Source organism: Copadichromis virginalis, linkage group LG3, assembly GCF_057382275.1.
Source record: "Copadichromis virginalis isolate Kocher_CV1m ecotype Utaka linkage group LG3, C_Virginalis_male_GT1.1, whole genome shotgun sequence".
Classification (NCBI taxonomy): Eukaryota; Metazoa; Chordata; class Actinopteri; order Cichliformes; family Cichlidae; genus Copadichromis; species Copadichromis virginalis.
Window position 1 is genome coordinate 19757323 of NC_140620.1, and position 16430 is coordinate 19773752.

At 40.4% G+C, this 16430-nt stretch overlaps 1 protein-coding gene across 3 annotated transcripts in view; it reads right to left on the minus strand.

The window, feature by feature from the left end:
- Positions 1-4261: 4261 nt before the first annotated feature.
- The window catches only part of LOC146713268 (programmed cell death 1 ligand 1-like), an 82002-nt gene continuing 69833 nt past the window's right edge, over positions 4262-16430 (minus strand). For 2 of the 3 annotated variants that reach the window (XM_085446803.1, XM_085446793.1), the window contains one exon: positions 4262-6144. In XM_085446803.1, the coding sequence (XP_085302929.1) occupies positions 5966-6144 (179 nt within the window). In that variant the 3' untranslated portion in view covers positions 4262-5965. Of the gene's footprint in view, positions 6145-6382; positions 6740-8606; positions 8816-16430 lie in introns of those variants that run through there. The other variant, XM_085446785.1, reaches the window with a different exon arrangement.

The following is a 16430-nucleotide window of genomic DNA, read 5'->3' on the forward strand; positions in this document are numbered from 1 at the left end:
TAGATATAGATATAGATATAGATATATATATTTCCCCCTTAAAACCCAGCGCTGAATCAAGCCGTGGTAGGAACAAACTGCAAAGTACAACTCCTGCAACTTGTAATAAGAGCTTCACTTTGTTGTCTCTAATTACATGAGCAGGCCCAGACTAGCTAGGAGGATTATTATCAGGAGACACGCAAGGATGTTTTCAAAAAATCCTCTAAGGATTAACTTGGTAGATAATGAAGGCAAGGCAAGGCAAGGCAAGGCAAGGCAAGGCAAGGCAAATTTATTTGTATAGCACAATTCAACAACAAGGTGATTCAAAGTGCTTTACAGAGACATTAGAAGCAAAAACAAATAAAAAGCATGATTTAAAATTGATTAAAACAAGCAAATAAACTAACTAACTAATTAACAAACAAACAAACAAACAAACAAACAAACAAACAAACAAAACAGTATATAAAATCAAAACAGATAAAATCAGAACAGTAGATAAAATCAGTAGTTAATGTAAGTTTTGAAGTTTAAGCTAAAAAGTGTGGATTTGGTGCTTTATTCAAATGCAGCTGAGAACAGGTGAGTCTTCAACCTGGATTTAAATAAACTGAGTGTTTCAGCTGATCTGAGGCTTTCTGGGAGTTTGTTCCAGATATAAGGAGCATAAAAGCTGAATGCAGCTTCTCCGTGTCTGGTTCTGACTCTGGGAACTGATAAAAGACCGGATCCAGATGACCTGAGGGATCTGGATGGTTCATACTGGGTCAGGAGGTCATTGATGTATTTTGGTCCTAAACCATTCAGAGCTTTATAGACCAGCATCAGAACTTTAAAGTCTATCCTCTGACGGACAGGCAGCCAGTGTAAAGACCTCAGAGCTGGACTGATGTGGTCCACTTTTTTGGTCTTAGTGAGGACTCGAGCAGCAGAGTTCTGAATGAGCTGTAGTTGTCTGACTGATTTTTTAGGTAGACCTGTAAAGATGCTGTTACAGTAATCAAGCCTACTAAAGATGAATGCATGGACTAGTTTTTCCAGGTCCTGTTGAGACATCAGATCTTTTATCCTTGAAATATTCTTGAGGTGATAGTAAGCTGACTTTGTTATTGTCTTAATGTGTTTTTCTAAGTTTAGGTCTGCATCCATCACTACATCCAAATTTCTCGCCTGGTTTGTGGTTTTTAGATGTATAGATTGAAGTTCTCTGGTGACCTGTAATCGTTTTTCTTTGGCGCCAAAGACTATTACCTCAGTTTTGTTTTTGTTTAGCTGGAGAAAATTGTGGCACAACCAGTCATTTATTTCCTCAATGCATTTACCAAGAGCCTGCACAGGGCCTCGGTCTCCTGGTGACATTGTGATATATATTTGTGTGTCATCTGCATAGCTGTGATAGTTTATTTTGTTGTTGTTTATAATCTGTGCCAGTGGGAGCATGTAAATGTTAAACAGAAGGGGTCCCAAGATGGAACCTTGGGGAACTCCACATGTGATACTTGTCTGCTCAGATGTGAAGTTACCTATTGATACAAAGTATTTCCTGTTTTCTAAGTATGTTTTGAACCAGTTTAGTACAGTTCCTGAAAGACCTGTCCAGTTCTCCAGTCGTTTGAGTAATATGTTGTGGTCAACTGTATCAAATGCTGCACTGAGATCCAGTAAAACTAAGACTGACATTTTTCCACTGTCTGTATTCAGACATATGTCATTAAACACTTTGGTCAGAGCAGTTTCAGTGCTGTGGTTCTGTCTAAAACCTGACTGGAAGGCATCGTAGCAATTATTCTGTTTTAAGAAGTAACTGAGCTGTTGGGAAACTGCTTTTTCAATGATCTTACTTAAAAACGGGAGATTTGAGATCGGCCTGTAGTTGTTTATTTGTGTCTTGTCAAGATTGTCCTTTTTCAGTATAGGTTTGATTACAGCAGTTTTTAGTGATTCTGGAAACACACCTGATAATAAAGAAAAGTTGACGATCTGTAACAGGTCTGACTCTAAAGTCTTTGAGACCTTTTTGAAAAAACTTGTTGGCAGGACATCTAAACAGCAGGAGGAGGAGTTCAGTTTACCTAAGATGTCCTCCAGGTCTTTGCTGTTAATAGGTTTAAACTGTTTCATGGTATTTAAACAGTTTTTCGGTGGACACAGTACATATCCTGGATCTGCTGTTGATGTACCAATTGCTTGTCTAATTTTTTGGATTTTTTCAGTGAAGAATTTGGCAAAGTCATTGCAGGCCATGGTCGAATGAAGTTCAGCTGCCACTGACACAGGAGGGTTTGTTAGCCTGTCTACTGTAGAAAATAAGACCCGAGCATTATGGCTGTTTTTAGTGATGATGTCAGAGAAGTAGGACCTCCTTGCATTCCTCAGTTGTAAATTATAATTGTGAAGTTTCTCTTTATAAATGTCATAATGAACCTGGAGGTTTGTTTTTCTCCATCTGCGCTCAGCTTTCCTACACTCTCTTTTTTTCATTTTTCATTAGTGTGGAGTTTCTCCATGGAGACTTTTTCCTTCCAGAGATAACCTTCACCTTAATGGGAGCAATGGTGTCCATTACATTTAACATGTTAGCATTGAAGCTATTGACGAGCTCATTGACTCACCCTCTGGACAGGTCAGGTGTTAATGGGAAGACCTGGTTAAAGATCTCACTACTGTCTTCAGTTATACACCGTTTTGTGATCACTGTTGTTGATATATTTATGTGGGCTGAGATTTTACTTTCAAAGAAAACACAGTAATGATCAGACAGGCCCACATCAGACACAGTAACCTTTGAAATGCTCAGGCCTTTGGAGATCAGTAGGTCAAGAGTGTGTCCTCTATTATGTGTGGCCTCTGTTACATGCTGAGTCAGCCCAAAGTTGCCCAGAGTGTTGCTCAGATCTTTAGTCCCTTTGTCCTGAGGGTTGTCCACATGGATGTTAAAATCCCCAACAATAATTACACAGTCAAAATCAACACAGATCACAGACAGCAGTTCACTGAGGTCATTAAAAAAGTCTGTGCAGTATTTGGGAGGCCTGTAAACATTAAGAAACACAACTTTGGATGGGGCCTTCAGCTGTAAAGCCACATATTCAAAAGACTGAAAACTTCCAGGAAATAGCTGCTTACATTTAAATGATTCATTAAATAAGACAGCAACCCCCCCTCCTCTCCTGCTCACCCTGGCCTCACTGATAAAACTGTAGTTAGGAGGGGTCGTCTCGATGAGAACAGCTCCACTGTTACTTTGGTCCAACCAAGTTTCAGTTAAAAACATAAAATCAAGGCTGTGCTCAGTGATTAAATCATTAATTAAAAATGTTTTCCCAGCTAGAGATCTAATGTTTAATAAAGCCAACTTAAGTGTTTTAGAGGCATTACTTGTCCCCTCGTGTTTGGGAGCAGTCTGTGGCACACAAGGTATGTTTACTATGTTTAAAGATCTTTTAGAGTGCAGCTCTCTGTGTTTTGACCAGGCCACATGTCTCCTGTCACCTAAAAGTACAGAGATTTTAAAACCTTCTAGTAAACAGGGTCCCAGCTTCTCCTGGGAAAAGTCACCACTGCCATAATCCTCACAGCCCGGACCCTTCACACATCACGCATCAGACTGCGGAGACAGAGCATGAAGGTGGTAAGGAGGAACTAAGGGGGGCGAGGCTGGGCAATGTGACTTCGATTGCTCTGTTGAGGGTGGGGCTCGATGGCGAACCTTTGGCCGCTCTGGTGGGGGGTTTATGGGGGACAAAAAGGGAATTGGGACGGGGGGTAGATCTGAGCCCAGCATTGACCCGCTCCATCATCTCCTCAGTGAATTTCAGGTGTGGGGAGGAGGGAGAAAGGGAGGAGAAAGGGAGGGGGAGGAGGGTGATGGTCTGTCAGGGGTTTTGGGGACTGGGGAAGGTCGTGGTCCCTTGTCCTGGTCGTTGGTGTTGTTGAGAGAGTTGGAGGAAAATAGGGACCCCTCTTCTTGCCTTAGATGTCTCTCCTTTCTGAGGCTCTTCCCAGGTGGGGGCAAATGGAGCTCCTCCTCAAGGTTTCTGCTGGGCTTTGTCTGTTCTTGGAGTACTGTTTGTTCCTCTTTATGAGATAACTCCTCGTTTATCTCAGCCTTGGCACCAAGCACAGATGGATGACGTATGGAATAAAACAAGTTGGAGGTGAACAGTTTCACCCCTGACTTGTTAAAATTAAATCCATTTGCTTTAAACAGATGCCTGCGTTCTGTTAAGGTTCACAATTGAGGAGGGAGAGTACAAACCACCCTTGGTCCAGAAGGTCTTGGTCAAACAATGATTTTAATGACTACACGTGTGGGAAGAACACTCTGTACGCCGACAGCAAGTGATCTCCGACTTAATCAAAGCATAAACAGATATTTTATAGCATCAGGGTTTGATTTACTGACGCCCCTTCATGCGTCACAGATACATTTTATACATAGATCAGATCAACACTACAATGACTTTTAACCTAGAAGATCATCTTCTATTTTCATGGCTGGTACTTTCCGTTCTTGTCTTAAAGTGAATTGTTCCTCTTTCTTGCCGAGACATGACTAATCTCTCCTCTAAATAAATCTAACTCATGTGTGTGTGTGTGTTGACCTCACATGCTCTTTGTGTCACCTCTTCACCTACTAACTGTCTGTGTCTCGTCCTCAAATGCTCTTTCTCAATTCACCTGTTGCACTTCTGACCTTTCACCAGACCAGAGGCTCACTGAGACTATATGTATGTCTTCTACTAAATAAATGTTTTAAACAAGAACCTCTACTTAAAACCTTAATATAAAATGACCTGATATATAAGTGTTTTGTAAGCATGTATTGCAATTCCTTCTATGTTCTAGTTTTCCCTCAGCATGTATCACCTGAACAGTCACGTCAGTGAAGCTTAAGACCTTTAAAGAACCTGAACATCAACTCAAATAAGCACAGATATGCATTGTGTACACAATAGTTATAACTGCATCTGAAATACAAAATTAACATCATCATAAACATCTTAAGGCCATCTTAAAGCTATCTGTTACATTGTTAAAGCCTCGTCTTAGCCTGCTGCTCAAAATAACTTCCTGCTTCTGCAAACTCTCTGCAAGCCTGTTTCCTGTCAGCCTGTGACTTTTAGCCTTTCTGAAAGACACACACTGTTCAACCCCTGAATGCAATATAAACTCCAGATTATATTATTAATGCAATGGTAATAATGATGATTATTTAACAATAGCAGTAAAATAATTTCCCTGCTCCACAGTTCCCAAAAAATATTAAAGTTGTCGATAAAATGCACTGAGTGGTCGGCACATGCTGATATAAGCCATTTATTCAGTGTAAACAACCTGCTGAATCTTTCGTCTCCTCCTCTGACCGAATGAATGGGTATCTGTGTTTTTCCACCTGTGGTTACTTGGAGCAAAGCTCAGAGGGTGTGTCACGCGTACTTTAGTGCTGTTTCCTTTATTTTTTAAAGGATTGTGGATTCCGTTGGTTTTGCCTAAAACACATCTGTACTCTTGCTTTTGATTTCTTTGTGGTAACGACAGTAATTAACTAATTACTAATTACTAATTAACATACAGTTTGTGCTATATTTCATGCCGGCTGCATGTCAGTTGCTTCATCAGGAGTAAGAAATACTAACAGAACAGAATCCATTTCCTCTTCAAACTGCTGCCAGGAGGACAAATTAGTTCATTCTCAAGTGTCAGAGTGACATCAGGGATCCTTGTGGAGTGTCCGTGACAGTTATTTGCTTCCAGGTCATTTCTGTCATTGTATTCAGCAGCAGGAGATTCAGAGTTTAGAAAACTCTCAGACATTTCAGTCTGTGGTTCAGTGTGAGGATGGTGTGAGTCCTGATTACATTGTTTATGTTTTCTATAGATAAAAAAAAAGAACAACAGCAGCAGAAAACACCACAGCAACAACTGAAAGACCAATGACGAGTCCAAAAGATCCAGCTTCCTTCTTTTTTTAGGCTTGCTATTGTTCAGGTGAAGCAAGTGAGGAATTCTTGTTTTTCAATTTTCCAGAGATCGCAAAAGCAGCTATAAGAACACAAATCACCCCAAAAACTGACAGACCAGGATGTCCTCTAGTGATTGCAGCCTCCTTCCCTCCATCCTCCTTCCCTCCATCCTCTGTGTGTCCTCCTGGCTGACCTGCAGGTGAGAAACAGGTGTGAGGTGTCAGCTGTCAGGTAGGTGATGAGTGAAGAACAGAACAGAATCCATTTCCTCTTCAAACTGCTGTCAGACATTATCTACTGCACTCTGATCACATCACTCAGACCAGCTGCTTTCTACAAAGTCTCATCAACAACATCTTTAGAAACAAACATCAACAAGCAGGAAGCAGCTTCACCTCTGATCACACACACACTCAACTCTACTCACTCACCTGGAGGAACATTTAACCTGATGGTGGTGATAGGATCAGTCTTCAGATAAGCTCTCTTCCCTCGGTTTGTTCTTCTCATGAAGACACGACACTCGTATGTTCCAGCATCATCAATCGTCACGTCCTTCAGAATCAAAGACGCGTCTCCATCCTTCATCTGACTGTCCTTCAGATCCACCCGGTTCTTAAAAGATGGATGTTGGTCATCTGGAACAAGATACCCTCCGCGGTACATAAAGACATATTCTTTGCCAAGGTCGGCTCTGCTCCACTCTACAACTATGATGTTGCTGTTGTTTGGAGCTCGACATGTCAGAGTGACGTTCTGTCCAGTCTCAGCTGTGATGTTTTTCTTGTCTGAAAGAGGAAAAAACAGAGAGCAGAGAGGTTAAAGGGGTCAGAGTATAACTGTGCACTTCTACAGCAGCCAATCAGAGGAAAGAAAGAACTGTGATGTGTACTTGTTGAATACTGTTAGATTATAATATTATTTTATGCCATGTTAGACCCTGAATTAAAGATTGTGAATTATTATGTAGTTTTAGTTTGCATTATTCTTCTGAATTAGAAGAAGCTGATAACTATTGCATTAGTTAAACTGATTTGCATTACATTAGACTGCTGATTTATTGTGAATGAATGATGTTGTTTTATGATGCATTATACTGCTGAGTTATAAGAAATACTGTTTGCAGAAAGTCATCGCCTTATTTGTCTGATTAGAAGAGAACAGAACATGCTGGAGTTTTCTGCCCCATCTCAGCAGGAGCAGATAAACAGGGAGCCAAGGTCGTAGCTTAGGCGCTGTGTGAGAGAAAGCATGTGAATGTTTAGGCTTTTATGATAAGGTGGGGGCACCAGAGGCTATAAGAGTTTGATCAATGCTCCACCATTTTGAGATCTGAGGCTGTCTGCATCAGTGTCCATCTCCCACGCGTGTGATCATTAAAATCATCGTTTGACTCAACCGGCCGGACCAGTGTTGTTATTGTGGTTTTTTCTCTTGTCTCCATCCCCAATTTTGAACTCGTAACAATACCTCTACCAGAAGTATTGAAATGATCAGTGTTGTGGTCACTATTCAAAAAAGTAATGTGTTACACATTATTAAGTAATACATGAACTTTATTTAATGATTTGCCAAATAAAGTATTTTTTTTACTACTCATTACATTACTTTTGCATAAAATTATCTGAAATGTATTGTTTCATACTTATGAATATGACTTATACATATGACAATATCAGCCTTAGGCTGCAGTCTCCACACACTAACACAAATATCTCTATCTCGCAGACTCTACCTACTGAGGCGGCTGAGGTCATTTGGAGTACAGGGAGCGCTTTTAAAGACCTTCTATGACTCTGTGGCGGTATCTGTCATTTTTTACAGTGTTGTATGTTGGAGCAGCAGTTTATCGGCAGCTGAGACGAAGAGGTTGGATAAACTCATCAGGAAGGCCAGCTCTGTTCTGGGATGCACCCTGGACCCAGTGCAGGTGGTGGGAGACAGAAGGACTCTGGCCAAAATAACATCTCTGATGGACACAGTCTCCCACCCCATGCATGTAAATGTTGCTGAACTGCAGAGCTCCTTCAGTGACAGACTGCTGCATCCCTGCGTTTCTGCAGGTCCTTCCTCCTGCAGCTGTCTGTACAATCAGAACTGCTCCCAACAAACATAGAAGTTTACATCTGCGCTGTAATTTGCACTATTTTATCAACCAATTCACTCTATAACCTGGGTTTGACTCTTATCTGTTGTTATTTTTATTTAATTTAATAACTGTACAGTACTCTGTTTATAGTAACCATTGTCCTTAATTTAAATATGTAAGAAAAATTGTGTATGTTTCTGTTCTGTGTCCTGTGTACTGTTTGTTTGTATATGTGTCTTTCTGGCAGCTGTTACAAACAAATTTCCCCTTGTGGGACAATTAAAGGATTATTCTATTCTATTCTATTCTATTCTTCTATTAAGTATTAAAGTGCATAAAAAAATGCTTTTCATGTGAAGTTTTATTTCCCAAAGCGAAATCAAGTATGTCAATAAATTATTCTCACAGACAACATCAGTTTGAGGTGCCTCTTGGTGAACATTTAACATCCATCATCATGTAAAACCCAGAAGAGAATAATAATGTTAAAGCATATTTAAAAAAAAAAAAATCAAATTCTTTTTATGTTCATGAAGTATTTTAACAGTTAAGTGAAATATACACACCCAGCTCATCTTGTGAGTCAGCTGAACGTAGAAACGTGACAGCCAGAAAAATCCACCAAAGTGACAAAGATTTTAAAGGAGCCATTTGCGCTCTGAGTTGAGTTTTGCTGATTTCACACGAGGCTGGAATGAAATATCTTTACGCAGACTGCTGCTGAAACAGGTCCAGCAGAATAAACTGGTTTCATGACCTTTTTGTTTCGCCTACACTGTGGGTGTCTCTTCTTTTAGCTCGTTTTAAAAGCTAAGACCACATGGTACAACCGTAGAAGCCGCCCACTGTAGTGATGGGATTTCCGGATCTTTTTAGAGAACCGGCTCTTTCGGCTCGACTCACTAAAAAGAACCGACTCTTCAGGTTGTTTTGTTGCTTTAATTAATTTATTATTAACAATAATATAAAATTATGCACAAAAGGAATTACTAATGTAAAAAAAAAAGTGGTTTTATTTATATATGTTTATATATAAATATATGTGGTGGCCCCTTGAGACAAAACACGTACAAACTCCAAAACACATTTCTAGCGTTAACTGAACTTCCAAAACAGAGCTACCTAGATCACTTAAATTACACAATTGAAAGCATGTGTGTATTGTTTGTTTATTTATATACAAGCACTCATATATATTCAAATATTTTTTTTCAAATGTTCATTTACCTGTTACTACCACACACCAAATCCGGTCATTGGTAATTGCTGGTAACAAAAGCTCAACACTGTGCCTAGCATCCTGGAGCACTTCTGTTGTCTTTTGTACATGTTTTGGAGTTTTCATGTGTTTTGGAGTTTGTATGTGCTTTGTCTCTAGGGGCCACCGTAAATATACTTTTATTTATTCACTCCACATAAAATCTAATAAATAAATCATATAATACAAAAACCAACTATTCACATTTTAACTTTTAACTATTTAAATTTTCAGCTTTGAAACAATACAAAACACTGCAAACCACAACGCAATTAAATATAAATTAAAATATGAAAACAAAAAGAAGATGCACATTTTCTGTCGTATGGGCCCGCATGAATAAACTTTCTGAATCCTTTATCATCCGCAACTGAAAATAGTTGTGGATAAGGAGCCGGCTTGCGTCAGTCACGTCAAAGAGTTGGCTCTAAGAGCCATTTCGTTCGCGACCGACACATCAAACTGCAATCAACTTTGAAGTACTGCCCTCTGGCGATACAAATGTGCAATTACACAAATCAATGACATTAACATGTTCAAGTGAACAAACATGCAGAAAACAAACAAAATAACACACAAAAAATAATTATTCATTTCATTCATTCATAAACACTATTGCTGTAACATAAAGAGAATTAAACATATTTAAGACCTCTTTTCACATCTTACAGGCATATATGTATTAGAAATGTGATATGTGATATTAGAATGTGATATTAGAAGTGTGTGTATTTTAAATATTGAAATATTTTTTAAGAATAGATAAAAATTTATGCTTAAAGCTTAAAGGCTGAACAAAGAAAAATATTTGCATTCATAAAACAGTGGATTAGTAACAAGCATAAGATAGAAAGAGGCGATGTAAAGAAAATCCAAGTAAATTAAATAAAAGTTACATTCGATCACTGGTTCTGATTATATTAGTGATTGTATATCAGTAGTTGTACCACCCCCTGCTCCACCTCTATTCAGTCAGTGTTGGGTTATTTTAAAAAGTATTTTAAAAAGTATTTAGTTATAGTTACTAGTTACTTCTTCAAAAATGTAACTGAGTTAGTAACAATATTATGAAAGTAACTAATTATAGTAAAAATTAACTATTGCGTTACATTAAAAAAATGTTTAACCCGCTGGGGTCCAGGGTATAACTGGCCGTTTTTGACTACTTTGGATTTTACCTCTACATTTCACCTTTAAAAACGGCTTGCTTTGTTTAGTTTCATTCTTTTCATCACCACCTCCCATGCCTGAATTTACAGTTATTTTTTTCATTTTGGCATACTGTATTACCACAAATAATCTAAAATCAGAAAAAAAAATCTGAGTAGAAACTTTTACTGTAACAACCACAAAAATTTTTAACGAATCATTTTCATAATGTCATGGTTCTGAGTCATTTTGACCCAGCATTTTCAGTTTCTTGTATTTTTCTGTGTTATGATTTATGTTCTGTTTCTTTAGTTGTGCTGTTTTGATTATTATCATTCTAGGTTTCAGTTTGATCCTGGTTTGAGTTTAGTTGTTAGGGTGTGTTTTTGTGCCCTTGTATTTAGTGTACCGGTATGTTTAGTTCAGTGTCAAGGCTGTGGCTGTCATGTGCTTCCTGTTTTACTTTGAAGGTCCTTGTCTCATGTTAGTGTTTTCAGTTTTGCTTCCCCTTGACTCGTTACGTCCAATTAGGGGGTGTCCAAATTCATGGGCTGCATCCTCCTGAGGCCGCATTTTTAGACCAATTACGTGACAGCAATGCACCGAAGGCTGTCCAAATTTGCAGACTCCGACAAATGCAGCCGACAAATGCGTCCTCCTTTTCCCCGAATTTGAAGGATGGGTCGAGTGTGTCCTTTGTGGCCCACCATATCCCAGAATTCATAGCGCGGCCCAGCCAAACTCCAGTTTCCGGCAATGGCGGCTGCTACCAAGTTTTAAAATTACTCTTATTAATCTTTCTGGGTCACGAAATAAACTTTTAATATATTTTAAGGCGAGAAAGTAACTGTGTAAACATCAAATATCTGCTCGGTTGATCAAGATATTGCATTTTTGCAAAAGTACTCCAACGTTTACGGAGAAGTCTGTTACCCATCGACTCGATAGCTAGCCGAGCGCTCGAGGGTCACTAGAGCCGCCGAGAACGACACCGCGGACTTTCGCTACTCAGGTTAAACGTGATATATAAGTTACTTAGACAACCTAAAAATGTTATTGTTTGGCTTTTTTCATTGTTTTATTTGTTCGTGAGTAAATCGGTTTGGCTGAGATTAAAGTTATTAGACTAGAGTAGATAAAACAAAACCTTATTAATCCATTGGGTGGGTTCCTCCTTGGTTTTCACACAGCTGAATAAACGTCAAACAGAAAACTGATTAAACAGAAGTGTGAGACGGTCAAGAATTTACGCCAGTGTCCTGTTATATTTTAGATAGCAAGGAGCAGACGGCTGAGTTTATTAAACTCCACCAAGACAGCGTTGATGCAAACCTGAAGGCTAGACCGTCCAATTTCACAGGCGTTTACTTCCTGTCTGTCTGCCCCACAGCACTCACCATGACACATAACTTGAAATGTAAATATAAATTGTAAATTTTAAAAATTTATGCAAAACTTTTGCAAACAACAAAGTTAAATGCAGCGGTTTACCTAAAAATACAGCCATGGTGTTTTTTATAACCATTTTAAACTATTTACAGAACAATCAGGCATTCTATATCAAATGAGATGCAACACAAATTATTTATGCCACTCCAAAAAATTGTTTCTGCCCACTATAAAATAAAGGAGAACATCACAAGCCTGATACAGTGGGGCAAAAAAGTATTTAGTCAGCCACCGATTGTGCAAGTTCCCCCACCTAAAATGATGACAGAGGTCAGTAATTTGCACCAGAGGTACACTTCAACTGTGAGAGACAGAATGTGAAAAAAAAATCCATGAATCCACATGGTAGGATTTGTAAAGAATTTATTCGTAAATCAGGGTGGAAAATAAGTATTTGGTCAATAACAAAAATACAACTCAATACTTTGTAACATAACCTTTGTTGGCAATAACAGAGGTCAAACGTTTACTATAGGTCTTTACCAGGTTTGCACACACAGTAGCTGGTATTTTGGCCCATTCCTCCATGCAGATCTTCTCGAGAGCAGTGATGTTTTGGGGCTGTCGCCGAGCAACACGGACTTTCAACTCCCGCCACAGATTTTCTATGGGGTTGAGGTCTGGAGACTGGCTAGGCCACTCCAGGACTTTCAAATGCTTCTTACGGAGCCACTCCTTTGTTGCCCGGGCGGTGTGTTTTGGATCATTGTCATGTTGGAAGACCCAGCCTCGTTTCATCTTCAAAGTTCTCACTGATGGAAGGAGGTTTTGGTTCAAAATCTCACGATACATGGCCCCATTCATTCTGTCCTTAACACGGATCAGTCGTCCTGTCCCCTTGGCAGAAAAACAGCCCCATAGCATGATGTTTCCACCCCCATGCTTCACAGTAGGTATGGTGTTCTTGGGATGCAACTCAGTATTCTTCTTCCTCCAAACACGACGAGTTGAGTTTATACCAAAAAGTTCTACTTTGGTTTCATCTGACCACATGACATTCTCCCAATCCTCTGCTGTATCATCCATGTGCTCTCTGGCAAACTTCAGACGGGCCTGGACATGCACTGGCTTCAGCAGCAGAACACGTCTGGCACTGCGGGATTTGATTCCCTGCCGTTGTAGTGTGTTACTGATGGTGACCTTTGTTACTTTGGTCCCAGCTCTCTGCAGGTCATTCACCAGGTCCCCCCGTGTGGTTCTGGGATCTTTGCTCACCGTTCTCATGATCATTTTGACCCCACGGGATGAGATCTTGCGTGGAGCCCCAGATCGAGGGAGATTATCAGTGGTCTTGTATGTCTTCCATTTTCTGATGATTGCTCCCACAGTTGATTTTTTCACACCAAGCTGCTTGCCTATTGTAGATTCACTCTTCCCAGTCTGGTGCAGGTCTACAATACTTTTCCTGGTGTCCTTCGAAAGCTCTTTGGTCTTGGCCATGGCGGCGTTTGGAGTCTGACTGTTTGAGGCTGTGGACAGGTGTCTTTTATACAGGTGATGAGTTCAAACAGGTGCCATTCATACAGGTAACGAGTGGGGGACAGAAAAGCTTCTTACAGAAGACGTTACAGGTCTGTGAGAGCCAGAGATTTTCCTTGTTTGAGGTGACCAAATACTTATTTTCCACCCTAATTTACGAATAAATTCTTTACAAATCCTACCATGTGAATTCATGGATTTTTTTTTCACATTCTGTCTCTCACAGTTGAAGTGTACCTCTGGTGCAAATTACTGACCTCTGTCATCATTTTAAGTGGGGGAACTTGCACAATCGGTGGCTGACTAAATACTTTTTTGCCCCACTGTACCTGCAGGCCTGACAGCAGGTGGTGTATCACTCTTGTTTTTTACCTGCAGACAGCGTTCACAGTGCAGTCTGCCTTTGATTGGTTTTTGGCAGCAACTGTGACATTCAGCAGTTGCTTCATTGTTCTGACACACAACACAAAACTATCCACTACACTACACACTATACTATGCACTCAAAACACACTAAACATCACAAATATCTCAAAACTCTCTCTCGCTGCAGTCACTCCTAAAACTTCTCCCCCTTCTTAAACAACCCAATGCCACGTGTTGCCATATCATTTCTAGATTGGTCGACATGTTACGTTTTTCTACCAATTGGAAAGGGGTGCTTTCTTTTTACTTTTTTTGGTCACTTTCCTTAGAAAACGTAGTTTTGACTGTTTCTTCCCACATTAACATAACAATAGTATTCAGAAAAAAAACATTGCGTATATTTTTAACCCTTTAAGACCTACCATAGAACCAAGTCCGCCAGAGCTTATATTATATTTTTACATGCTGTGGAGCCATTTTTGGGAGCATTTCAAGTTGCTATACATCAATACAACCATTATAGCCCAAATTTTAATAATATGTATGCATTAAGTGCATAGTAATTACAATCATTGCAAAAAGTGCAATAAACTACAAAAAAATTGAAAATCGTTTTTGCTTTTTTAATATATATTTCTAGTTAGAGAAATTTAAGAGGCTTATCCCTCAAAACTGTAAATACAAAAAAGTTGCACAAAATAGTTTCCCACCACAGGAAATTTATTTTGAGTGTCTTCATAGTTTTATTTTTGAAATACACCAATTTTTATATACTGCAGGAAAAACGAAAATAAATATCATAATGCAAATTTGCAAAAACACAGCATGTGCATCAAAATAAACTATTTCCAGCAGTGCAATATGAGTCCTAAGCATCCCAGAAACGACACAGAAAGTCATAAAGTCAAACATAACTTTTTAAAAACAAAAACAAATATAGGCTCATAAGGCCCTGATGGTAAAAAAACCTACATTTCCGCAAAATGACGTCACTTCCGGTTTCGGGCAGGTCATGGCAGACATTCCATAGTTCAGGCTGATGGACTAGGAAGTGTTACAAACAGCTGATCGGATCGGCAAAGCGTGTTTCTGGAATATTATGTTTTTTGTTGCTGCAAGTGTCACGGCGAGTGAGAAGAGCTGTGTGAAAAAGGAAAAAGAGGATCCAAGCGCTGTCACGGGTCTGGGTCCGTTGGACCCAGTATGTGGAGTTTCATGTTTTTGTTATTCCATGTTTGAGGTTATTATGTTTTAGTTTGCATCAGGGATTGTTTTCTTGTTCTCTTGTTGTGTTTAGGATCATGATTATGATGTTTATTATTTGAGTTTCATGTTTTAGGATTTGTTCTCGGTTGCATCTCACGTTTAGTTTAGTTCAGGTTCCATATGTCATTCTGTCTGTCTCTCAGTGTCAGGTCTGCGTCTTGGTGTGGTGTTCTCATTTCCCGTTTTATTGTGAAGGTCTGGGTCTCATGTGAGTGTGTTCAGTTTTACCTCTGTCTCGTCTTGTTGATCATTCCCAGCTGTGTCCACCACCTGTGTGTAATTCCCCTGTGTTTCTCTGGGTGTATTTAAGTCATGTCCTCCGTTATTGTAGTGGCTGGTCCGTCTGTGTTTCCACCCTGCTTCATCTGTGTGTTTCCCTGCAGTCGACATCATCTGTTTCCGCCCGCTCTCATTCATGTCCAGGTTCGTGTTCTGTAGTTAGTTTGTTCCCAGTTTAGTTTAGTCATTGCTCCGTTCGCCGTTTGTCCATTTCCTTTTTGTGTTTAATAAACCACCTTCACACCCTCACGACTGCCTGCGTTTGGATCCTCCTTTATTTTCCACACGGCTCATCTCACTCGCCGTGACAGTACGGACCAGCCAGATATGGATCCAGCGGCATTCACCCCACCCACGGAGCTTCGGGACCTCATCACGAACTCCGCTTCACAAATAATCAACCTGTGGCTAGAGCATGAGGGAGAAGCATTCCTCCACGTTCTGGAAGCCAGACTGCAACAGCTGCTCACGGATTATCCCTGGCTATTGGACTCACTACACCCACTCGTGCAAGACTTCATCCTTCACGAACTTCACCTACACCCACCAGCCGCTATCGCTTCCCAACCCAGCCGGACGCCGGAGGTTTTGCCCGGCCCGCCGGAGGTTTTGCCAGGCCCGCCGGAGGTTTTGCCCGGGAGGAAGCGACGATCGCGCCGTCGGCGCGTCGCCCCACAGCTGGAGAATAGGACTTCAGAACCGCCGGCTGTGGTGAGTGGAAAAGACGCTCTGTCTGTTTCACCAGTTCATATGACTGTTTATACCGGGGCTGTGTTCGTTGAGTCAGCTGCTCAGCCGGTAGCTCGGTTAGCTTCCCAGCAGTCGCTAACTCAGTCAGCCACTCACTCATCACCTCCATCACAGTCACAGTCAGACCCAGTAGACACCATGTTACAGTCCATAGCCCAGTCAATAGCTCAGTTGGCAAGAGAGTCATCAGCCTTATCAGTTCAGCCAGCCACTCCACCACCTGTTACTACTTTGCTACCTGTAGCTCAGTTGCCACCAGTTCAGCAGCCTGTCCACTCACTTACCCAGCCTTTATCCTCACAGCCTCATTACAAGCAGGGAACACACTTCACACAGACTTTAACTGGTTCAGTTAAACTGGCCATCTCAGAGACAGTTGCTCCCTCTAGGGCCT